Below are 26088 nucleotides of genomic sequence, written 5' to 3'. Positions count from 1 at the left end.
TCAAGGTGCTCTGAGAGCGCACGGCCGCAAAACAAAAATGGTCGCTGCTCGGCCCGCCCCCTGGTTTCCACTCCAGAGTTGCAGATTCGTCTTGGGTTGCGTCTTAGGATGACTAGGAAAAAAGATTTATTAAGAGTTTAATGTCATTTAATGTTAGCTTAATGATGTATCACTTCGCCTGCCTTGATCATCTAGAAACTCCACTGATAGCAAAACCCGTGGGATAGGCAGCTGATTCGTCAGCAAGGGGCTGCCTCTGAATTGGAGGGAAATTCCATAGATTCAAAAATTTTGACCTTAAACCCACAAGCTCCTTCTCCTTGCTTAAGCATTAGACCTCAGGAGCCCAACCGCTGCTGGAGCAGGGAGGCAGGATCACAGTCAAGGAATAACTTAACCACCAATTTCCATTCTCCATTCTGGACCTTGAGATCACTTCAGGGTCATTAAAGTCCCAGACATGGACCTTCAGGGCCTAATGATTAGGAGCATGAGCGCTGGGCCAGAAGGTTTTTCACTTTGAACCTTAGGTCCACCACTTTAACAGTTGTATAGCTTTACCTCTCTGTGCCTGCCTCAGTTTTCTCATGTGTAAAATGGGGAACAATAGTGCTTAATTCATAGGATTATTAGGATTAAATGAGTTGCTATATGAAAAGGCTTTTGGATAGTCTCTGGCAAACAGTAAGTGCAATGTAAGTATTTGTTAAATTCAATCCCTTATCCCTGGGTGGGGATGGGGGAGGGGCTGCCTCAAGACTCAAGTCAAATAACTGAGGGTAACTCAGATCATTCCATTTAAATCCATGAACATTTGTTGGATGCATAAAACTCTCAGAGGCAGAGCTCAGGATCCCTGTGGGAACGGCCAAGGTTTACCTGACCATTGTAAAATAGACTTCAATCCCTATCACAGGCAGCCTGTTAATAACCAACTGAAGCTACACTCCATAAACAAACAAACCAACCCATCACTATTGCCTCCTGAAAGTCTCCCCTTGTAAAATCTGGCTTCCCTAAGGGAAGAGAATAGCACAGTCCACCAGTAAAGTATTAAACAAGTTATATATATATATCTCCTCTTTCATGTCACTCCACCCTTTCGCCCCTGAATACTACTGTTGATAGCAAAAAAGAAATGCATAACATAGAATTCACCATTTTTACATGTGTAGTTCAGTGGCATTAAGTACATTCACATCTCCAGAACTTTTTCGTCTTCCCCAGCTGAACTCTATACTCATTAAACACTAATTCCCCATTCCCTCTCTCCCCAGCCCCTGGTACCCACCATTCTACTTCCTGTCTACATGAATTTGACTACTCAAGGAACCATATATAAGTGGAATCATACAGTATTTGTCCTTTTGTGATTGGCTTATTTCACTCAGCATAATGTCCTCCAGGTTCATTCATGTTGTAGTATGTATCAAAATTTTCTACCTTTTAAAGGCTGAATAATATATCCTTGTATGTATATACCACATTTGGTTTATCCATTCAACTGTCAGTGGATACTTGGGTCATTTCCAGATTTTGGCTATTGTGAATAATTTCTGCTATGAATGTGGTGTATAAATCTCTCTTCCAGCCCCTGATTTCAATTCTTTGGAGCATATACCCAGAAGTGGATTTGCTAGATCATATAGTAATTGTATTTTTAATTTTTTGAGGAATCTCCATACTATTTTCCATAGCAGGTGCACCATTTAACATTCCCACCAGCAGTGCACAAGGGTTCCAGTTTCTCCATATCTTGTCAACATTTATTTTGCTTTTTTTGATGGGGCATAATGGGTGCTGGAATCTGTTTTGACTAAGTGTATTGTTATCCATATTATTGTCAAAATGCCAGTGCAGAGGCTGGAGTGGTGCAGTGATCACGAGTGACTTTGTTGGAGGCTCTTTTATTAGGTCAGATTGCCATTATTTAGCAAATACCAATATTTGTTATCGTGAGATGAGGCAGAGGAATTCTTGTTACTTACTTATTAGGTAATGAAAGGAACTGGCAATAGTCTACACGTCCAGGCAGGTGGAAAGTTCAAACAGGTCTTCCAGGCCTTGGCATTGTAGTTTACTTCAAGGTCTATATATAGATGGCCACTGAATGAAGGCTCTTCCTCTTCCAAGGTGAGGGTCATATCCTATCTCTCTCCTCATCTCAGCTTTGGCTAACGTCTTCCCTCTATTTGCTTGTTTATTCGCTCAGTATTTCAACAAACACTGTCTCTTAGGAAGGAAGTAACGTAAGACTTGAACTTCTAGTTTACTTTTTAGTGGGCAAGTACAGAGTTACGCCTACAAGAGCCCTGGCACTGTTTCCCTGCCTGTCAGGAGAACCTGGAGTGCAACCTCCAAGGTCAGATCCCTCCGGTGCATCCCCAGAGAATCTTCCCTGGACACGTCTCAAGCACAGCCAGTGTGTAGGAAGAAAGACACTGATCAGATGACAGGTTAGATCTTAGATGCATGTTGGTTAACCTTGAAGAGACAATACATGTAATAAAACTATGAGAAACCGTGAAAACGAAACAGGCTCAGGAGACAGAAACGACATTTATTCTTTCTCCCTGGAAATGAGATTTAATGGGCTTTGAAACCCAATGCTTAATTTCTCCTATGATTTTAGTTATATTTTGAGAAGTAGCCTTTTCCTTCTCCCCTGCATATGTTAAAGACAGTAAGAAGTGGCAGGGACTTCCCTGGTGGCTCAGTGGTTAAGACTCTGAGCTCCCAGTGCAGGGAGCCGGGTTCAATCCCTGGTCAGGGAACTAGATCCCACATGCATGCCGCAACTAAGGAGCCCGCCTGCTTGCAAATAAGACCTGGCACAACCAAATAAATAAAAAAAAAAAAAAAAAAAAAAAACCTGGCAGCGTGTGGGTGGTGGGCCTGATGGCTCTTCCCTATCCCTAATCAAAGACCCACTTCCTTCAAGGCTATGCTATAGTTGCCGGGAGCTTTGTAAAAATTTTCAAGCACTTACTCTGTGCTGGGCACTTCCAGTTCTGTGGCTTCATGAAAAACAGCCAACCAGGTCTAAAGATAGACACTGCTTCTACTGACCACAGGAGCTCAGAAAGGGACCTGTCTTTGAAGACCCTGCCAGGAAGTTAAAGAAAGATTCTCCAGGCTTTTTTTCTTTTTTACTCTTCTACCTCCAACCTGCTGACTCTCTGCCTCATCACAACACTCACAAGAAAGGGTGGGATAGAAGAGCTGTGTGTCTGGTTAGTCTTTCTGTAACCCCAGAGGCCAAAAACCTGCTTGGAGATAGGTGCATGGTTAAAGAGGATGCTCCCTTGCCTCAAGTCACAGCCAGAAAAAAACTGGCCCAAAGTCAATTTTAACTTTTATTTATTTATTTTCATTTTACTTAAAAAAAAATTTATTTATTTACTTGGTTGTGCTGGGTCTTAGTTGTGGCAGGCGGGCTTGTTAGTTGTAGCAGGCGGGCTCCTCAGTTGCGGCACGTGGGCTCCTTAGTTGTGGCATGCAAACTCTTAGTTGCGGCATGCATGTGGGATCTAGTTCCCTGAACAGGGATCAAACCTGGGCCCCGAGTTGGGAGCGCGGAGTCTTAACCACTGCGCCACCAGGGAAGTCCCCAGTTTTAACTTTTACATTCATTTTCTCAAATGTATATTTTTTCTGCTCCAGACTTCCATCTTCCTCTCTACTTTTAGAATGTTAAGAGCTAAGTTTAGATGGATTTCTACCACTGAAATAAAAAGGATGTACAACTTGACATCCGGTTTAAATTGAAGAAGAAACCCCAGAAGACTAACAACACTTGTTGCTTTGCTCAACACCAATAAAATCCATAGAAAACTTGCCCTTGTAACATTGAAGAAGACAGAGCCTTATCCATCTAAACCACCAACAAATACTTTTAAGTGAACAGTGCTGAAAGGGGAGACCCCAAGGTATAACAAAAAAGAACACTGAACTTGTAATAAAAAATACTGGCCCTGAGCACTGTGATTTACTACCTAGGTGACCTTCAGCAAATTTTAAACTCCTGTGCCTCTGCTCCTTCACCTGTAAAATGGGGATAATTATATTGGTCCTTACAGCCTTCACAAGATTGGCATAACAATAACAACAAAAAGGGCTCCCTTGTGAAGGTATAATAGTTTGGACCCTGTGAAGCACTCTAGGAGGTAGCATGGATCACTGAAGGAAAAACCCCAAATCCAACAGCTGGTTTGTTCCTCCACTAGAACGTAACAATCCCTGAGCCCTAGGAACAGAGTTAACAAACACTGCCCACAGCATACAGATGGAGAAAAGGTGACAGTGAGAAGTGATGACAGTCATCTTTGTCCACGGTGAATGTCCAAGGCATTGTCGCTCTTTCTCCACTATCTCCTAACCATTCCTAGGAGAACTGATGTATTCCGACCATGCCCAGTATGGGCATCATTCTACCAACTACTGCCAGCCCCTCTGCTTCTGAGTTCCAGCGAGTATCCTGACTGCCTAATAGATATTTCCACTTGAATACCCACAAGCTCAATTTGTCTATGCCAAACAAATTATCTCCCCTACCCACATTCTTTTCCTGACTCTTGCACCTCTGCCAGCAGCACCTTCTTCGTAATCACCTGAGCTCAACCCCTTGGTGCCACTGACGCCACCCCAAGCCCTCACTGTCTTCAGTGTAGAGACCTCTTGATTCTTTCTTCATTGCATTTCTCAAATTCACTTTTCACTCGCCATGTCCCTTGTCACCAGTTCATGCTTAAACTACTGCGACAGCATCTCTTCTTTTTTTGGAATCTGTGGTAGATACAACAGACAATGCTACCTTCCTAAAGCACAGCACTCATGGCATTCCTATACTCAAATTTTCAATACGTCCTTACAGCTCCCATGATAAAGTCTGAACGCTCTTCCCCAGACCTCATCCCGTGCTTCTAATAAAGTACCTGGCACATGGTAGGTGTGCCACTATTGCTTAAATTAATTAATGACCTACATAATCTGTCCACAGTCTTTCTAACCTTATTTCCCACTGCTCTACAACATGAGCCCTTTGGTCTACTGGCTACTTCTCAAACCTGTGTAAAAATTCGAAACCTCCTTTCTTCCCAACCTGAAATCCTATCCCACCTCTTTCTCGATTGGTGTCCATCTACTGTCCTACTTCCCTTTAAGAAACCTTTCTTGCCCTCCTTCTTTGAAGTTCTATGGCATAGATCTCTATATCCCCCACAACTCCTACTGCAATACTGGATACATGGAAGGTATGTAATCAGAAATGATTTAAGTGTAAATACAAATATATGACAAAAAAATCTTTGCATTAAAAACAATGGACTGAACACAAATTTATCAAAATGTAAATAGAGATTTTGTTTGGGTTGTGGGTCTATAGTGGTTTGGATTTTCCTTCTTTTCTCCATTTTCCTTAATGAGTAGATTTAAATTTTTCATCATAAAAGTATTTGAAAACCTGTATATCCATTTAATAAATCACTCTTTGTTCCCACCTTACTGAATATTTATGTGGGAAAACTTCAAGGATGCCACCATCAAAACATACACATGCAAAATGGGAGGAAGTGTATTATAGTAAAGGGAGTTTCTGGAGTCACACTGCTTAAGGTTAAAAATCAGTTTGCCAGGGACTTCCCTGGTGGCGCAGCAGTTAAGAATCCGCCTGCCGGGCTTCCCTGGTGGCGCAGTGGTTGAGAATCTGCCTGCCAGTGCAGGGCACACGGGTTCAAGCCCTGGTCTGGGAAGATACCACATGCCGCGGAGCAACTAGGCCCGTGAGCCACAACTACTGAGCCTGCGCGTCTGGAGCCTGTGCTCCGCAACAAGAGAGGCCGCGTTAGTGAGAGGCCCGCGAACCGCGATGAAGAGTGGCCCCCGCTCGCCGCAACTAGAGAAAGCCCTCACACAGAAACGAAGACCCAACACAGCAAAAATAAATAAATAAATAAATTTATAAAAAAAAAAAAAGAATCCGCCTGCCAATGCAGGGGACACGGGTTCGTGCCCTGGTCCTGGAAGATCCCACATGCCGTGGAGCAACTAAGCCCGTGCGCCACAACTACTGAACCTGCGCTCTAGGGCCCGCGAGCCACAACTAAAGCCCACGCACCCTAGGGCCTGTGTGCCGCAACTACTGAGCCTGTGTGCTGTTAACTACTGAATCCCGCGTGCCTAGAGCCCGTGCTCTGCAACAAGAGAAGCCACTGCAATGAGAAGCCTGCGCACCACAACGAACAGTAGCCCCTGCTCGCCGCAACTAGAGAAAGCCCACACGCAGCAACAAAGACCCAACGCAGCCAAAAATAAACACATTTATATTAAAAAAAAAGAACAGAGGCAATATTAAAAAAAAATCAGTTTGCCACTCCCTAGCTGTCTAACCTTGAGCAGTTTTAATTTTTGTGCCTTAAATGTCTATATATGTAGAATCATAGGGTCATTGTGAAAATAAAAATAATCCATGTGAAGTGCTTAGAAGAATATGTATTTGGCTTATAGAAACACTCAGATGTCAACTACTGGCAACAACAGTCAAAAATGGAATGGCTGTTAAAATCCCTGTACTTGTATATATAAAATAAAAAACAAGGTTCTACTGTGTAGCACAGGGAACTATACTCAGTATCTTGTAATAAACTACAATGGAAAAGAATAAAAAAAATTTAATCCCTGTATTTGCAAACAAGAAAGCTGATGTTCAAAATTAAATGACAGTCACTGCACTTGGGTGACATATCTTAGTAAGTGGAACTTGTCAAACATCTCAGGACATATCTGTGCTGCATGCTGTTCAACCTGCATTTAATTTGGCTCCAAATTTAATTACACACGTCTCTATTCCACACATGAACATGGTCTCAAAGTCTATATGACACAAACTAAGAGTTTCAAACCCAAAAGGGGCCAGTTCGATTTCTCTAAGTGTCTGGGCTTATTTTCTAAAATACGTTTTTCAGGTCAAATGCTTCACAGAAACCTAAATGACAGAATGGAGATGGGGAATTTGAAGATTTGCAGTTATGTCTTGGCTTTATTACGAATTCAACCGGCTGCCTTTCAGTTAGTCAAATTTTGAGATATTTGTTCCCTCAAACATAAAATGAGAACTATCTGCTTTCTTATTTCCAAGATAGTGTAAGAAGCATACACAACTCACAGAGCTGAGGGAAGAGTTTATACCAAGTCAGATATTGGTATCCAGTGCTACTGGGCTGCCCTTCTGATATCATGATAAATCATAAAATGTCTATCTTATCGTCTTCCTTTCCTATCTGCTTTTTCTTCTTTACTCCCATTAATATGTAGTTAGTTCCTAATCAGACGAGTGTGAATCAAATTAAAGTTGAGTGTGAAGAAAAGTTATCAAAACAGCACCATCACATAGTAAAGTACTGTTAAGTGCAAGTAATGGTTAATTTTGTGTGTCAATTGGACTGGGCCATAGGGTGCCCAGATACTTGGTCAAACATTATTCTGGGTGTTTCTGTGAGGGTGTTTTTGGATGAGATTAACTCTTAAATTGGTAGATGTAGTAAAGTAGTTTCCTCTCCCTAACGTGGGTGGGCCTCATCCAATCAGTTGAAGGCCCAAGCAGAACAAAAGGTTGACCCTGTCCTGAGTAAGAGAGAATTCTCCTGCCTGGTGGCCTTTGAACTGGAATATCAACTCTTCCAGTCTGCCAGCCTTGGGACTTTAACTGGGACATCAGCTCCATAAGTTTTAGATTTGCCAGCCTCCATAATCACATGAGCCAAATTCTTGTAATAAATCCCTTTACATACACACACACACACACACACACACACACACACACACACACACACATATATACATATATCTTATTAGTTCTGTTTCCCTGGAGAACCCTAAACAGAGCAATACCAGTATTATACTGAAACTCTGCAGATAAAACTGAACAGAATTCAGATTATGCTTGAAAGCCAAAAAGAAGGCAGGGTTTTCTAACAACAACAAAGGTCATATGTAGATATATTCTCAAGTCTCTGGTATTTATGGCTGAATCAAAAATACATGTAGAGTTCTTTCCAATGCACATTTTTTTTTTTTATCGTTTTTGGCTGTGTTGGGTCTTCATTGCTGTGCGCGGGCTTTCTCTAGTTGCGGCGAGTGGGGGCTACTCTTCGTTGTGGTGCACGGAATTCTCATGGCGGTGGCTTCTCTTGTTGCAGAGCACAGGCTCTAGGCGCGCGAGCTTCAGTAGTTGCAGCACACAGGCTCAATAGTTGTGGCACACAGGCCCTAGGGCACGTGGGCTTCAGTAGTTGTGGCTTGTGGGCTCTAGAGCGCAGGCTCAGTAGTTGTGGCGCATGGGCTTAGTTGCTCCATGGCATGTGGGATCTTCCCAGACCAGGGATCGAACCCGTGTCCCCTGCACTGGCAGGCGGATTCTTAACCACTGCACCACCAGGGAAGTCCCCAATGCACATTTTCTAGTGGCCTCCTATCCATTCCAACTTGCAGGTTTGGGGGTTATTTGGTTTTAATAAATGAGTCATGTACACAGCTGAGGCCTCTTCCTATACATAGTGACCAAGCGGGGTGAAGGAGAAAAGGGCACTGAGGTTTATTTCCCTGAGCAATCTAGTCACTAGATTTTACAGAATACCTACCATGGAGATTTTTACATCTTCTAACCATGGCCTTAGATCATGTCAAAAGCAGGCCGCTGCCTACAAATGGACAGGCAGGAAGAGCCTCCTGTTAGATGGGACAGTGTCCTAAGGACAGAAGACAGACCACCTAAAGAAAAGAGTTAAATCTGGAGATGAGAGAAAAATCAAGGACCCAAATATTCCCTAGCAATAGGAAAGGAAAGTGAGTAACAGCATCTTGGAGGAATTCCGGCTCATCAGCAGTACAAAACAGCAAACCATCACTTATGCTGAGGGGCCTTCCTTGACTTATGGTTCCTTTCCTGGCTTGTTTGATCACTCAGCTATTCTGTTCAAAGTTGAAAGCCAGGGCAGTTACAATCCCACAGCTCTGTTCTCAGCCCTTCCTTGGGTCTCTTAGAACAGTCTGCAGGGAATGCTTATGTTTTCTCTTTGGCCACAGACCACCTGGATGGTTGAAGGGGCATCTTGTCTCAAATATGGAAATTTCTCTAGGGAAGGGCTACAATGATATCCATGTTCCAAACAAGTTTTACCCAAGAGGTAGCATCCAAATGATAGGATCTAATTATTTTTAGTATAATCACATTTCTAACCATGTAAATATTTTCTTCTTCCTTATCTTAATTGCTTTCCCTTTTCTTTATAGATAGGGACATAAAGAGAAATATTTCACTTTCTTCTTTAATTAGTTTCAGGGCCATAACGTTGACCAACTGGGAGAGAAAATCCAGAAGGGCTGGCAGGCCAGCCTCTAGCAATGCTTGAAAAGACAGGAATATCCTGAGTCAGCAAGTGGGAAAAGAAAGCATATTCAAGTTTTTTAAATGGTCACCACTGCAGTATTTGAGAAGTTACATCAAGTACTGAATTGGAATGAGGCAATCAGTCCTGGTAAATTAACAGATAAACAGAATAACATTTACCTTCATTTTTAAGAAGGTATTTAAAAAATAAAGTCTCCATTTCCACAATACTCTATCAGTATAAAATAACAAAGTCACAATGAAGGCCAATAACTACCATCAATACAATACTTATTTCCCATTTATTTGTGATTTTTCAGGGGTTCAAACAAGTGAATAAAAATCAATTTTATTTTCACAGAGAACTTGTTATTCCACTGTTATTTTCAGAATCATTGTAATAAAAACCCTACCTGGAAAGAGTAATACAAAAGAGAACCTGAAGGTCTCAGAAGATTGTGCAAAATTTATAACAATTGGCATTAAAAACAAACAAACCACCGAAGGCTCTGATATTTGGCCTCTGATCTCTCTTAGGACAGTGTTTTGCAAAGTCTGGTGTGTGTCAAAATCACCTGGAGAATTAACGGAGCCTACAGAAGCCCAGGGAAGGCCTGGGTCTCTGCATCTTTAACACGTTCTCCAGCAACGGTTTCCAAACCGGGCTGATCAGAATTGCCTGGGAAACTCTGAAAAACAACAACAAATCCCCAAGCTTCATCCCTGGACATTTTGGTTCAGTAGGTTTGAGGCTGGGAAACAGAAATCTTAAAATATTTTATTTTAAAATCGTTAAACAAACTTCCCAGGTGGTTCTCATTAGTCAGATTTGAGAACCACTGACTTAGAACACTTATTTAGGTAAGTGTCTCTCAAAGAGCTCTAAGCCTGAGCTCACTAAGAATATTCATAACTTTGGGCAGGTTATAAATCACCATCCTGTGAGAATTTAACAAATTAAACTGTCTAGAAGTGATTTGATACTAAAAACTCTACCCAATTTAGCACTTAAATTACCTAATGATTTTCTGTCTATCTACTCTCTACCCCCAGGCAAAGGTCTATACATAATATTTATTTTCTATGGCTGTTAAGTGCTAGCCACCCAAAGTGCTCATAAGCAAGTTGCCCCATAGGATTTTGTTCTGATAACCTGACCCTCTTCTTCCATTCAGACTCAGAGCTGTGAGGAATAGACCTAGTTCAGGGTACCACGGCCAACTGATGTCACTTGCAGCATTACGCGGCAAGACATCAACCTGCAAACCCTGTCCCCATCCCACTGGGAGAGAGACACTAGAAAACCTTAAAGTGAGGATTAATTTGTTGGGGAAAGAATCGCTCTCACCAAAGACAGATCATTTAAAAGCTTAACTATTCTTAAAACCAAGACAAAAGAAAGCTAATATGACTTGAGAAGCTTAAAAAAATAGTGACTTTTGGTTTACCTCCAGTAGCCCTAAACCCATAGATATCCAGCCCCACTTCTCCTGTATCTCAGAAGCAGGTGTTTAAATTCAAAGTCCGAGACAGAAAGAATCTGAAAGCAATGATCAACAAGGAATTTGGGAGATGACCTTTGATCTCATTTTCCTTGCAATCTGAAGTCCTATCAGATTGAGATATCAATATACATCAAATGGAAAAATATGCTCAAAAGTAGGTGAGAATTATGGTCCGTAAAACACAGATGCTGATTTCTAATCCTTCCCACAAAATCCCAGATCACAAATTGAGAGATGAGATGATCTTTTTTGGACAGAAGGCACTGACTGGTCCCCGTGAGCCAGCAGCAAGTGACAGGCAACTTGCAGGAGAGGCAGCAGAAACGCCCATGGGTCCCACGTGTCTTTTCTTAGTGATGATGGCCCTCCTTACTGGACAGTCAGTAGCAAACAGTTCAAATGCACTTAGTAAAACTGCTGGGTGGGCAACCAAAGGGAAGAGAAGGATCTCCTAGAACTGGGAGGGAAAACAAGCCAAGCGCTACTAGCAGCAGGCCCAGCTGGAAGAGGGCTTGGTCTGCAGGTTGATGTAGTTCCCTTGGGTGGACAAAGACATATCTTCTCTGGAATTGCTCATCATCTTTTCAATGAGGACTCTAAAAAACAAGTACAAAACAAGCCTGAGAAGCTGGATGGAGAAACGGCAGATATTGTCTGTCTTGTCACCAGATGGCATTCAGTAAAGCCACAAGGTTTAAATGCCCCTTTGTCCCCAATTATCTCAGGAGAGAAGACAGCATCCCTGACCTTCAGAAGCTGGCATTCCAGTGGCTCAGTCTGCTCTTGTTTGTTCAGAAACAAGGAAAGAAGGTCCAAGGGGCTGCAGTGGAAGATGGGTAAATCTGCGTGCCTATCCCCAGAACAGCATGAGCTACTCACCTCATGGCCTCATTAATATTTTTGTTCTCCTTGACTGATGTTTCTGTCCAACCTGTGAAACCATTCTCTTTACTGAACCGGTCAACCTGGTCTCGGCTCACTGCCCAAGGGGACAGATCACACTGGCAAAGAAAATAAATAAAAGGCAACACCATAAACTTCCTGGGAATAGAAACATTGCTCAGATACGTGTGGATTTAAAACAGTTCCACCAATGGCTAGAACAGCAGCATCTGAAATCTACAGCCAACATTCTTCCCAAAGAAAGTCTCAACATCTCTTGAAAGGAGGAAGAGAAGATTTTGCCAGCTTGAGAAGGGCAAGTGGATACCCACAATCAGAGTGCATTTTAGATACGCTTACTCTCTGACCACGGATTGAGGCCAGGGGCCATTTTCCAAGATCGACCACATACCTTGTTGGCTAAGAGCAGGCAGGGCACCGGCTCTCCATTAGGCAGTGTGAGCTTGCTGTCCAGGTCCTGTTTCCATCTTTGGCTGTTGCTGAAGGTAGTGGCATTGGTAACATCAAACATAATAACGCAGGCAGAGGCATCCCGATAGTAAAGTCGGGTCATAGAGGTGAAGCGCTCCTGCCCTGGGAAGAAAGGAGACGGTTCTTGAGAAGGTGATCCTGAGAACCAGCCTTGGAACCCTCCCTGACACCCTGCCCTTTCCATCTTCATTGTGGGAAAGAGGGCAGTATGCGTAGTGGGTGAGTCCAGATTCTGCGCCCAGATCACCCAATTCCAAATCCCTGCTCTGTCATTTACTATCTATGTGACTTTAGACAAGTCAAGCTTTCAGTGCTTCAGATTGCGCATCTGTAAAGTGGGGAAAAAAGCAGTAGATTTTTATCATAGGATAGCTGTAAGGATTAATGAGTCAGTGAATCTAAAATGCTCAGAAAAGTGCTTGGCACATAATAAATAAGGTTTAGCTATTATTATTATTGTCTTCTCTTTTCTTGTTTCTCACCAAGGTCAGCCGAAAACCTAGAAAGAGCACCCCCTCCCCCTGCTGTGGGAGCATCTACCTATGGTCTGGACAGTTCACTACCTTGCCAGCCCCTCACCCACACAGAGACTGCTCTACATTTATTCAGGGCAAAACAACTACAAAAGCTCTACATCTACTCAGCTTATATATCCTCAGAGCAGTTCAATCATTCCAGCTTCAGGAAAAAACTTCTGGTTTCACTGTCCCACTTTTTCTCTGAGAGCTTGTTGGTTAAACCAAAATGTCTTCCTTGTTTTTGTCCAGTCTTGTCCATCCTACCTGCAATATCCCACAGCTGGAGGCGCACCACCTCTGAGTCAGACCACTGGAGAACCTTCAGAGCAAAATCCACTGAAAGTATATGCATAATATAGTTGAATTAAATTTACCTTTAAAAATCCACAAAGTCATATCAAATATGCAATTACAACCCTAGAGACACACAACTCCAATCCCATTCATTCATTATTTATTTGTTTGGTTATTTTTAAGCCCTCAATGGACTGAGATGAGCCCACACTCATGCATTAAGTGTGGGACAGGTAATTCACATGCGTCTCCGAAGGCATCTCTAGCTTTTACTCTCTTGTCAAACCAATGTATTTGATCCTACTTGTCTCTAAGGCTGGGGATAGGAGGATGGGAGTAATTATAAAAACAACTTCTAATCTCAGGTTAAACAGTTTCTGGGAGATTTAGGGGGTTTTCTCAGGGAAGGGATGATGGGGTAGAAGAGGGAAATGAGGTAAGTGGGTTGGCTTTTGCATCTTCCACATTTCAGTGTTGGTTTCTAGTCCAATTGTATTATGAGAAAAACACACCCTCAGGGAATTCTACATTCTCCATAAGGCTGTAGGAATTATCTTGGGCAGGAATGGGATAAAGTGAAAAGGTCCCAGATGATTCACCAGGAAGAAGATACTCCATGGATGATGCTTAAGAGCTGTGCTGGAATCTACTGCCACATCTGTAGATGCTGAGAGTCCATGAGTTAAGGCGCGGGGGTGGGGGGAGAGCTTTTGATAAGGACAGAAACAGGATAATTTCTGAGATTTGGAAATACATTTCTCCACGTCTATGACAGAAATAAAAGCTAGGGGAAATTAAGAATAAACACTGAACAAAAATTAGCCAGTCAATTATATTCTCTACTAAAGGAAAACTAGAACAATTGCTAAAAATTAGTGGGATACTTTTAAACCAAATCCATGAAGTAGGGACCCTCATATTATTGAGCAGTGTGGGGCAGAATGGTCAGGAAACAATCTTTGAAACTTTTTTTTGTTTGTTTGAAACTTTAAACCCTTAATTTTTTTTTAAACCCTTAATTTTGATGAATGTTCTTAAGGAGGGTGTTTTAACTGCAATGTAAATGCATGTTAATTTAAAAAAATTCCAGAAGGAACACTAGCACACATTTTCAAAATTTACATTACTGCAATTTTTTTTCCTTAAAAAAAGTTCTTTTAATGGAGATAAATAAATGTTTGTTACTTTCCCTCTTCACCAGCTCTTCCCATCTAAACTTTTAATTAGAAGGCATTTTTCTACTTCTGAAAAGACAGTTGAGTCCAAAGGCCAAACCTGGAAAGAAATGAATTAACTCTTGGTCTTCCCTGCCACCTTCACCTCCCCAGTTTGAGAGAAAAAGGTGTGTGTGGGGGGAAGATAGGTCAGAAGAGTGGTATATTTTACACTAGGAAGAAGTCCTAGTCTTTATTTAAGCAACCGATGGCAAAAAACACACAGCTCGTCAGCCTTGATAAGCATCTGATTGTGTGGCCAAGGGGCCCTCCCATGCAGGTATTTCCATAACAAAGCTAGGCTCCAGGAGGCCAGGTTAAACACCTTTCTGTTCCTTCAACAGCTGTCTGTAACTCCCGTGAGAGGCAGGACAACAGCCCCAGCTGGTACCTAACCAGGCGCTCCAGAGGGTCTCAGCTGCTTCTGCTGATCGCAGAGATTTGCCAGTGACCGCTAGGAAGGCTGCAGGAGGAGACTTGAGTTCCCTAGCGAAACGCAGCAATTGCTCATTTTCTCATCCACCCGCCCCCAATTCCCATCGTCACAGCTTTGCTCTATCTCTTTCCAGACAATCAGCTCACGCTGGTAGAACTTAATTGGGGGAAACCCAAGAGAGGCATGCAAATCAAACACCAGCATGCCTCCCTTCAGGATCCCAGACACCTATTTCCAGGCCCGGGGAAGGACCCAAAGACACCAAATCCCCCGTTCCCCACCCCACTTGAGTCCACGGCTCAAGTCCCGTGATCTCGGCCTCTGGTCTATCCCGCCCCCGCAGCGACGTCTCACCTCCCACCGTGGACTTGTAGTGTTTGCTGAAGCTGTCCTGGGAATATCGCTGCACCAAGGACGTCTTGCCCACTGCGGCGTCCCCCACCACCAGCACTTTGAACAGGTGATCACGGCTGCCCATGGCTAGCGGGATGGACGTTATACGGCGGCGGGAAGTTGGGGGAGAGCTTATTTTAACCCCTTTGGCTCGGGACCCCGCTCAAACTGAAGTTTGGCATTCCCGCCGAACCGCCCGTTGGGGCTTCTCTGACAAGAAAGCAAAAAAGGAAACTTCGCACTCAACCTATATGCGCGCTTCCTCCCCCGGCGGCCGCAGCCTGGGTGGGGCGCAGGGCGCAAGCTGCGAGCCCCCGGCTGTTCTCACCTTCTCCCCCTCCCCGCCCGGCTACCGAGAAATGGGATGAGGCACCACGGTGCCTCACCCACCGGGACTTCCCCGGAGCTGCTCCGGCGGGCGAATGAACCCGGGCCAGCTCATTTCACGGTCAGGGAGAAGATGGGGGCCCTCCCCGCACTGCACAAACCAAATTCTGGGGAAAGAGAGGCTCACACATAGACTCCCCGGACCCTGTACCGCACCAGGCGGCGCAGTCCCTCTTGCCTTCCTTCGCGTGCGTCACGTGCAGCGTTGCTTGGAGCACTACATTTCCCAGCTCACCTCGCGGTGAAGAGAAGTAGCCGAGTGAGGAGACTCGCCCGCCTGGCCTCCTGGGAAGTGTAGTTTATGCACTATTTTTCTTTTTAAAAAAACTATGCAAAGTTTCAAATCCTTTCAACCATTAGGAATCTTATTTTAAAATAATTCTGGCATAGAAAAGATCCTTCAGAAGCGATTTGTTCGACATGATTTCACCTGCCTAAATCCGTCCCCAGACAGATTTCTCACTATCTTTAAAAGTTTTATGGAGCTAAGATTAAAAATTATTCCATAGATGCCATACATTATTCCACTAATAAAAGCTCAAGCCTCATCCCTCATGCTCCAAATCTATTTCCTGTTCTTTCAGTTGGATAGACATATCCAGGATCTTGTGAACATGATGAAGGCTAGTTCTTATATTTTTCCCAAAAGACCCAATATCAGTCAAATTCAAGGACAGATTAAAAGGCCGACTCTTAGGAAAACCCATGTCGTTAAATGTTAGTTATTAATATTTAATAACTAGCTACTGCAGTAAAGATAGACAGAAAACAACAGATGTTCCTCATCCTCACTTCCACAATCTCTAGTCATCACATCATTTGGGCTGGAAGCTAATTGGAGTACACTGGCAGTCCTCCTCCAGTTGTTGTTGCTGTTGCTTATGAATAACGATTAAACTACAGTTTTGCAAATACTTTTAATTTTTTAGCCTGTAACTTTTCTGACCTACCTGCCCTTTAGGTAACAGTTAAGGGAACATGAGCTTCACGGCGAACAAAATAAGTTCCATTTTCTATACTTTTCCCAGGAATAGAAGAAAAAGCAACAGGGCAATGGGAAAACAGCCCTGGTTAGATCTCTTGATGGGCTACCACTTACGTTCTGTGAGTAGAGAACATCAGCACGGTTCACAATGAATGTATTTAGCCCAAAATATTTGTTACCCAGGTAAGGAAGTTCAGGCTAGGCTACTCATCTTTTCCGAATGTCTCAGTTCCCTTTCCAATGGTCTTTTCTCAATTCCCGTTGGCTTTAACATAGTTGACCACCCCTTGAAATTTGTTTCTCACGTGGCTTCTGTGACACTGTTTTTCTTGTTTATCCTCCTACTTCTCTGATGATCGCCTTTTTCTTTCATGGGTTCCTTCCATCCCATCACTCCCTAAGAATTTCCTAAGGCTTGAGTCTCGGTCCCTGAACTGATCATTCTTTAAACTTTTTACTTTAGTGAATTGCCTTGGCTTCAAATTTCTCTTTGTCTAAAGTTCATTTATATCTTTATCTCCAATCAGTTCTGTTCAACTGCTATAAAGGTGCCTCCATTTGGTTGTCCTGCCAGAGCCTCCCCCTCACTGCATCACCACAAAAACAGCTATTTCTGTCATTGGCCTCATCATTTCTTCCTTTCACTCAGGCTTCAGACCTGAACATTTTTATTTTATTGTGGTAGGAACACTTAACATGAGATCTACCTCTTAAATTTTAAAGTATTCAATAAAATACAAAAAATACAAAATTTTAAGTGTGCAATAGAGGTACAGTGTTGTACAGCAGATCTCTAGAACTTATTCATCTTGCTTAACTGAACCTTAAGCCCATTGATTAGTAACTCCCCATTTCCCCCTCCCCCTAGCTCTTAGCAACCACTATTTATTCCACTCTTTGACACTATAAATTTGACTATTTTAGATACCTCATATGAGTGGAATCATGCAGTAGTTGTCTTTCTGTGATTTGGGTATTACACTTAGCATAATGTCTTTAAGGTTCATCCATGTTGTCGCTTATTGCAGAATTTCCTTCTTTGTAATGGCTGAATAATATTCTATTGTATGCATATACTACTTTTTAAACTCATCGTTTGATGGACATTTAGGTTGCTTCCTTATCCTGGCTATTGTAAATAGTGCTGCAATGAACGTGGGAGTGCCAATATCTCTTTGAGATCCTGATTTCAATTCTCTTGGATAAATTCCCAGAAATAGGATTGTTGGATCATATGATAGTTCTATTTTTAGTTTTTTGAGGAAACTTCATACTGTTTTCCATAGTGGCTGCAACATTTTGCATTCCAACCAACAGTGTACAAGGGTTCCAATTTCTCCACATCCTCGCCAACACTTGTTGTCTTTTTTTTTTTTTATAATAGCCATCCTGACAGGTGTGAAGTGATATCTTATTGTGGTTTTGATTTGTATTTCCCTGATGATTAGTGACATTGAACGTTTTTTCACATATTTTTTGGCCATTTGTATGTCTTCTTTGGAGAAAAATCTATTCAACTCCTTAGCCAATTTTAAAACTATGTTATTAGGTTTTTGTTTTTGTTTGTAGACATTGAGCATTTAAAAATTTTTTTTATTGGAGTATAGTTGATTTACAGTGTTGTGTTAGCTTCAGGTGCACAGCAAAGTGAATCAGTTATACATATACACATATCTACTCTTTTTTAGATTCTTTTCCCATATAGGTCATTACAGAGTATTGAGTAGAGTTCCCTGTGCTATACAGTAGGTCCTTATTAGTTATCTATTTTATATATAGTAGTGTGTAGTAGTGAGCATTATTAATATTTCCTCTTACACATATTCCTCTACAGCCCCTCCCTTTTAAAAAGTCAGTTACCACATCCTACTGATCCTTCCTTCAAAGACATTTCTCCCACCCATCCTTTATGCTTTGTATCCAGTGCCACTTTCATGTTCAGGCTTTCATTATTCACACCTGGATCATCTTCAGAAACCTGTTTATTGATCTCCTTGATTTTAGTTTTTTAAAATCTTGCATCCTGCACAACCAGCCAGGATGATTTTCCTAAAACATCATTGTTCCTTCATTGTCTACCAATTACCCAAAAATTGTCCGACCTTCCTGAATTGGTGTCCAAAGCCCCACCCTACCTAACAACTCTATCTCACCTGATCTCAAATGGGAATCTTCCCCCTCCTAACAGTGATGTTCCTTCTGCTCTTTAAAAGCCCTATTTCATTTTTGACTTTGTATCTTCGCTCAGGGTGCTTCACCTATCAGAATACCCTTCAGGCTTCTTTTCACACACCTAAATCTTACCATACTTTGGGTTCTCAAACTTTAGTGTGCATAAGAATTACTTGGGGTGCTTGTTAAATATGAACATTCTGACTCTGCAGGGCTGTGGTAGGACCCAGGGGAATCTGCCTTTTTGTCAAGTACAAAGGTGATACCCAGACCAGATTCCACTTTGAGAAATGCTGCTTTAAAGCCTGACTTAAGCATCAACCGATTTAGGAATATTTCCCTTACTGTTGCAGCCCTTATTCATCACCTGGAGCACTTACAATCGGTTTGATCTGTGGTCCTTTAACTATGTGACCAATTTAAAATTATTTAACTTATATGCAAACAATACATTACAAAGTAAACAAGGATTTCAAATACAAAATTTTGGCTTTGGCCCTGGTTGTCTGTAAGAGGAACTACTTTAAGTTTGCCAAATCAGAAGTGTGAAGAGTGAGGATTTAAGAGGGAAGATTAGCAAGTTCCTGGTATTCCCCCAAGTCACAGAGTTTCTATAAAAGGAGTGACAATTCCTTTGGTGGGGGTAGGGGTATTGTATTTCTTCGATAGTAAGCTGCAGTCTCCCAGGTAGACAGTCATAAATAAGAGAGAGGGAAAGCACATTCAGAGTGCCAACAACAGATTTGCATGTACATGTTTGGAACACAGCTTTTTGGAAGCTGGGGAAATGGTCAGCCTTGCTCTGTTACTATCACACTTCCAGTTGGTGCCTGTCTCTATCCTTTTTACTTCCCACTTTTTTTTTTTTTTAAATTTCAAACCCATAGAAATGTTAAAAGAAGAGTATAATGTATATCAGTATGTCCTAAAGCTGGATTTTCAATTACTGACACTTTGCCTCATCTGCTTTGTCTCTTTGTGTATACATATCAAACCTTTTGAAAGTAAGGAGCACACACTTCATCCCTAAATACTTTAGTACACAGGACCTAATAATTAAATTCTCCTATAAAACCAAAATACTGTAATTGGGAAGAACAAATCTGACTCCATATTAGATCTTTTTCTTTTAGTTTAACCTTTGTATTCTGTTACTTTTGCTGTAGGTTAAGAATGTTGCCTATCACCTGAAATATACAGGATAGTGCATTCTCAAGGCTCAGACCTTTATTTATTTATTTTTTAAAAATAAATTTATTTATTTATTTTTGGCTGCATTGGGTCTTTGTTGCTGCGCACGGGCTTTCTCTAGTTGTGGTGAGCGGGGGCTACTCTTCGTTGTGGTGCGTGGGCTTCTCATTGCAGTGGCTTCTCTTGTTGCACAGCACGGGCTCTAGGCCCACGGGCTTCAATAGTTGTGGCACACGGGCTCAGTAGTGGCTCGCGGGCTCTAGAGCACAGGCTCTGTAGTTGTGGCGCACGGGCTTAGTTGCTCCGCGGCATGTGGGATCCTCCCGGACCAGGGCTTGAACCCCTGTCCCCTGCATTGGCAGGCAGATTCTTAACCACTTCTGCCACCAGGGAGGTCTAGGCTCTGACCTTTAAAAGTAAGTATAACACTTTTCCATTCATATAGAGATAAAAAGTTGCAGAACAGAGAATAACATTTGTCCTGTTGGAAGTTTATAGAAACATGGTGACCTGACCTATGTGGACAGCTGCAAGCACAAAGGATTACATCACCAACACCAAGACATTTACAACAACCAACCACACCACTTTCCCTTTTAGTATAAAAGAAGCCTGAATTCTAACTAGGGTAAGATGGTTCTTTGGAACACTAGTCCATTATCTTCTTGGTCATCTGGCTTTCCAAATAAAGTCTCTATTCCTTGCCCCAAGAACTCAGCTCTCCATTTATTGGCCTGTTGTGCAGTGAGCAGTAGGAGCTTGGACTTGGTAACGATACCATTACCATTATCACACCTAAAAAAATTAACTTTAGCTCAATAATATCATAAATAATTTACATTTATCTATATCCCTTGAAATATTTTTTTCTCATTTCCGCCCCCCGCCCGATCCAGGATACAATAAAAGTTCATGCATTGCATTTGGTTGTTTTGTTTCTTTATTAGTCTTTTTTTAATGTAGAACTATGCTGTGTCCAATACAGGAGCCAGTAGCCATGTGTGGTTATTTATATTCAAATTAATTGAAATTAAATAAATTTAAAATCGGCTCATCAGTCACACTGGCCACATTTCAAGTGCTCAGTTGCCACATGTAATAGTGGCTACTATATTGAACAGCTCAGACATGGACTGTTTTCCTTATCACTGACAGTTCTATTGGACAGCTTCAATCTACAATAATCCCTTGCCATTTTTTTTTTGCTTTTCATAACACTGACTTTCTTTTTAAAGAGTTGTATTGTAGAGAGTCTGGGTTGTCAACCCATATTCTGGGTTGTCTGATTGTCTTCTCAAGATTAGATTCTGGAAAAACGTTTTTGGCAAGAGCCCTACCTAACGGATGTGGTGTATAGCTTATTACATCACTAATTTCAGGTTGGTGATGACTACTATATGATTTCAATAAATATTTATTAAAGAAGTGACCCAGCACTAGGAAATCGCCTAAGAACTTGTGAGCTTGACTTCAAATAGAACAGAAAGAGTTTAGGGAATTCCCTGGTGATCCAGTGGTTAGGACTTGGCACTCTCACTGCTGTGGCCTGTGTTCAGTCCCTGGTTGGGGAACTAAGAGATCCTGCAAGCTGCACCGCGTGGCAAAAAAAAAAAAAAAAAAGAAGAGAAAGTTTATATAATCTCCACAGCCTCCACCCCTGTGCTAGGAAGAAAGTGGAAAAATGCTTTGTAACATGAAATGGAGACTGAAGTGATACAGCAAGTGGCCCAGGAGCACGGATGAGAGGGATGAACCCAGAGGAGGGTCAGGCCATGGGGCTGCAGCTGTCCCTAAGCCCCAAACTCCAGATTCACTTAAGTAATCATAACTTTTTGGTGATTGCTTTGGGCACAGGAAGCAGAAGCACAGGAATGCCTGTGACCCAGCTAAGCATTCAGCCAGAAGTTTCCGCAGCAAGGTGCCCTAGGAAACCCTCGAGGGAGAGGCTGGTGGGCTCAAAGGGCAACGTGTCAATCACTCCTCTGCGGGCTTGTACCCAAGAGTCTGCAGCTAGCTTTGAGCCTGGGAGTATCCAGGGGAAACATTATACCCTAGTTTTTACTGCTTTTGTTGCCACATTTGCCTTCTTCCATGGATACCCTCCCATCCACCCCAAATAAAACCAGGGAAAGAAGATAGGAAAAGGGGTAGAGGAGAATTTTTGGTTTAAAGAACTGAGTGTGTGGCCCCAACTGTCAACGTGTCACTGAGAAAGTCGCATCTATATAATGAAGGCATTCCCTTCTAACACAGATGATTCTAATTTTCTATGACCTTTCAATTCTGTAAGAGGGGAGCAAGGCAGAGACTATTGTACCCATAGGCCACCCTTAGTTACCCACTGACAACCCCCCAACCCTCCACCAAGAACTTGGAAATACTGTGTTAAACTCTAAAATCAACATGTAATGAGAGGTTCCTAGGCAGAAGACTAGATTGCTTGGAGTATAAACATATCTAAAGAAGAAATGTGTTGATCTGAAGGGAAGTTGGTCAGTCTTAGAAGTAAAGAAAGGAGACATTGAGAGGAGAAGAGTGGCTACACATCTCTGGCTTCTGTCTGGCAGACACCTTAGTCTTAAGGGAATATCTGGCTGGCTGTCCGGTGTCCCTATTGTGGAGACTCCGCAGCTGACTAACAAGGCCTGACACCGTTATATTTTCAAATTATAAAACAAACTTCTCTGTTAAGATTCCCAACTCTCTGAGTGCCTTCTGATCACCTTTTACCTGGGTAGCTTCCTTCCAGGGAGGGAATGTGCTGGTCAGGCTTACATGTGTGTCAGGCCCACTGACCATCTGGTCTTATGCACAGGCCTCTGTGAGTCTGTGGGCCTAAGTCAGCCTCCCTGAGATGACTTCTGGATGGGATTGAGTTTTCGGGCCCCTGAAGATGAAGCCGGGTCAGGGTCACAGTGCCCTTACCCAACGGAGACCTATGAACCTGGCTGGTCCGCCACACTGCACAACTTTGTCCAACTTCAACTGCACGCACGGCACTAACGAGCAGAATCCAGGGTGGGTCTGGGTCTATTAACTTCTCAATTCACTAGTTCCTTCATATCATCGCAAACTCTATATTCTGAGTATTTCTCTTCTCGTTTTAATCAACATTGTATAATAATAATAAAAGCTTCTGTTTATTGAAACTTCTGTGTGCTAAACAGCCCCACAGAGAAGGCACTGCTATCCCATTCTACAGAAGGAACAACTGGGGATCAAAAGAGTTGAGAAAGCTGGGATTCAAACCTATGTCTACCTCTAAAGCTTGTGCTTGTTATTATATTTAAAATTAAGCTGTGTGAGGAAAATAGGGTGACTTCTCAGAAGAAGAGTACAGCATCCTCAGCATGTTTTCCAAGAGTTGCTTCATTTCAAAAGTGGACATGATGACTCTTACTTATTGAGCTCAAAAAATAAGAATCTGCCTTGATTGGAGAAGGCAGCTGGCAGTTGTGCCTCATTGGAGGAGTAGGAGAATTCTAGTGATGCCCTGGGGTATCCCAGAGGATTCTGGCCACCATCTTTGACCCTGACACAGCAAAAAGATAACCTGGATGCTAAGCAAAGCAAAAGATAGAGAATGTAGAAGCCTAGGTGGGCACGTGATGTGCTGTTCTGTCCTCCATAGCATGGGAGTCCCAAGGGAGAAGATCAGTGGCTGTGTTCCAGGCTTGGGATTGGATCCCCTGAGAATACCTCAGACAATGGTGACATCTCTCCCCTGCACCTTCCTGAACCTGTATCGAAGGCTGGTTTGATTTTTGGCCTGGTAATCTTAGTTAATATTTCATATTTGACTTAGTTACTTTTCCCACAGATTTCTAACACCTAAAAACCAGATACATACTTGATTTCTGAGTAATTTGTGAGGTAGTCAACAACTTAGGTAATGTACTTGAAAGTCACACATGTGACAGTCTGTGCAGAGTCAAGGACAGAATAACATGTGGGTGTCCCAGGCAGGTCACAATTTGGAGCTCCCTTAAAGCAAGGTTTTCTACCTACTTGTTCAACATTTCTTTGATAGGAGCTAAGAGAAAATAATTTCTGTAATGTTCAAAATAATAAATTTGTTCTAGTATGTTCAAAATAAGGAACTTATACTATGCTCTGAATATGACATAATATTTACTTATTTGGGATTATTTTCATTTAACTTTTTAAAAGAAAACACCAATAACTAGGCAATATTAGTCAACCCAACCTAACTAAACATGAATATAGCCATAAAGTCTTTCAAATTATGTTTAGGATTTTTTTTCTCTCTGGCCAACTGGTTCTCACATTCCTGCACTTTGTTTCTGTTTCTTTGATTTTTTTGGCCACGCTGCGCAGCTTGCAGGATCTCAGTTCCCCGACCAGGAATTGAACCCGGGCCACAGCAGTGAAAGCCTGGAATCCTAACCACTAGGGCACCAGGGAACTCCCTGTAATTGGTTTTCTTACTAGCTTTTAAAAAAAATTTTTTATCAAGCCATATATTTTCTTGGGAGTCATATTAAAATATTTTATCTTTAGATAATGTTATAAAATATAGTGCAGTAAACAGCACTATACCGTGCATTGTTCAGTTACTGAATTTTAGCTGGAGACAGCGGGATTTCAGGAGACTGTCAGCTGACTGATCTCAGGGTTGATGGTGTTGCCTGTAATTATGTTGCAAAAATATCATCAGGGATAGGCTGGCGCCTGGGAAGCTTGATTTTAAATGTCCACTGGAAGATATTGTCTATTTCTGTAGACAATTATCATTTTGCAGCAATACAAGGTGTCTCAAGGGCAAAACTGAGATAACAGGCACCATATTTTTGACCATTTCAGTACATTTTTATGTTCTCTACACAGGGACACCTTGGCCACCTCTTTTATCTGGCTTCAGGCATGGTGGGAAGGCACTGGGCTGAGAGAATCCTGGGTGTGAATCTATGACCTTGGGCAAGACACTTAACCCCTCTGGGCCTCAGTTTCTCGCTTGTAAAATGGTGATAATATCTTTTTTGCAAAGTTATGAGAGATAATATTGAAGTTGTAAATGAGGTTATTATTTAAAAGTATATCATAGAGTATAATATACTATATATTAACTATTATACAAATCATAATTAACAAGCAATTATCCTCTTTCCGCTAACCCTTAATGGCCTTACTAACATATTACTGCTTTGAAGAGTTAGTCCCAGAGTCCAGGCCCATTATAAAAGGCTGATTTCTTAAATGTTTTCACTAGAAAAAAAAGGGTAATTATGTGACGTCATAGATGTGTTACTTAACTCAATGGGGGGAATCCTTTCACAATGTATTCATATATTAAATCACATTATATACTTTAGATATCTTACAACTTTGTCAATTATATCTCAAAGCTGAAAAAAAAAAGGGCTGATCACCGAGCTGGGTCATGCTCAGCACTGTGTGCTATACACCACTGTCAAGAATCCTCGGGGGACGTGTCCTGCTCGGGCAGTGGTTCCCAGCAGAGGCTTTGGAGTCAGACAGATCTGGGTGGGACTGCACTGTGACTCTGCCCTTCCCTATCTGCCATCTCAGAAAAACTGCTTCGTCACAAACGTGTGCGTGTCTCAGAGGGTTGTGTTATCACCCCCTGCCCTCCAAACTCAGGTCATGTGAACCATTTGTAGTTCCCCAAAGCACCAGGCTTACTTCTCTGCTTAGCTTACTGTTTCCTCTCCAGGATGGTTCTCTCCTCCGACATGCTGCTCCTATTCTTGTTGGCTTCCTCTAAGACTTCCCTGCCCCTCAAGACTTGGTTAGGTGTCCTTTCCGTCTGCCTGCTCCCCAGCCACCCTCGGTTTACCCCTATGGTCAGAGTACTGACATTGCCTAGTCATTGGCCCACCTCCCCCTCACTTCAGAGTTGACTAGTATGTTGGGGTTTAGTGTATGCCAGGCACAGTGTCTAGTCCTTTACGTCAATTATCTTACTGAAGTCGCTTAACAACCCTAGGGAATACGTATTAGTACAGATGAGGAAACTGAAACTCAGAGAGGGTAAACGGTTTGCTCAAGGTCACACAGATCAATGCAGAAGATCTGGGATTTGAACTCAGGCCTGTCTGACTCTAAACCCTTTGCAGTCAATTGTAAATTTCTAAGAGTTTACAGGGTTGAGCACAGTGAAAGCACGTGCAAGTACTCAGCAAAGAATGGCTATTATTATTTGACCCAAGCAGATTATAAACCTCTGGCGGGAAGGAATCTTAACCCATAGGT

At 42.3% G+C, this 26088-nt stretch overlaps 1 protein-coding gene across 6 annotated transcripts; it reads right to left on the bottom strand.

Moving 5' to 3' along the window:
- Nucleotides 1-9668: 9668 nt before the first annotated feature.
- Nucleotides 9669-21601, bottom strand: RAB29 (RAB29, member RAS oncogene family). Of its 6 annotated transcripts, none has more exons than XM_082462973.1 (6): nucleotides 15634-15750; nucleotides 15081-15206; nucleotides 13047-13118; nucleotides 12185-12366; nucleotides 11770-11891; nucleotides 9669-11486 (listed from the first exon to the last, which is right to left on the bottom strand). In XM_082462973.1, exons 1-6 carry the CDS (start codon nucleotides 15635-15637, stop codon nucleotides 11375-11377), a joined length of 618 nt encoding a protein of 205 aa, XP_082319099.1. In that variant the 5' UTR covers nucleotides 15638-15750; the 3' UTR covers nucleotides 9669-11374. The 6 variants fall into 6 exon arrangements, with proteins under 6 accessions (XP_082319099.1, XP_082319100.1, XP_082319101.1 ...); XM_082462974.1 differs by having other exon boundaries at nucleotides 15081-15324; nucleotides 15634-15738; XM_082462975.1 differs by having other exon boundaries at nucleotides 15663-15681.
- Nucleotides 21602-26088: the final 4487 nt, after the last annotated feature.

Source organism: Balaenoptera physalus (genome assembly GCF_965194825.1).
Source record: "Balaenoptera physalus genome assembly, chromosome: 1".
Taxonomy (NCBI): Eukaryota; Metazoa; Chordata; class Mammalia; order Artiodactyla; family Balaenopteridae; genus Balaenoptera; species Balaenoptera physalus.
The sequence above is the reverse complement of the archived record's forward strand: the minus strand, read 5'-3'. Positions and strand labels throughout refer to the sequence as shown.

What these genes read in the sequence shown, in the direction of transcription:
- RAB29 (XM_082462973.1), bottom strand. An exon ending in CTACAAGTCCACGGTGGGAG is followed by an intron (nt 13,119 to 15,080) that starts GTGAGACGTCGC and finishes ATATACTTTCAG; the next exon opens with TGGATTTTGCTCTGAAGGTT. An exon ending in AATATTAATGAGGCCATGAG is followed by an intron (nt 11,487 to 11,769) that starts GTGAGTAGCTCA and finishes CTTGTTTTTTAG; the next exon opens with AGTCCTCATTGAAAAGATGA.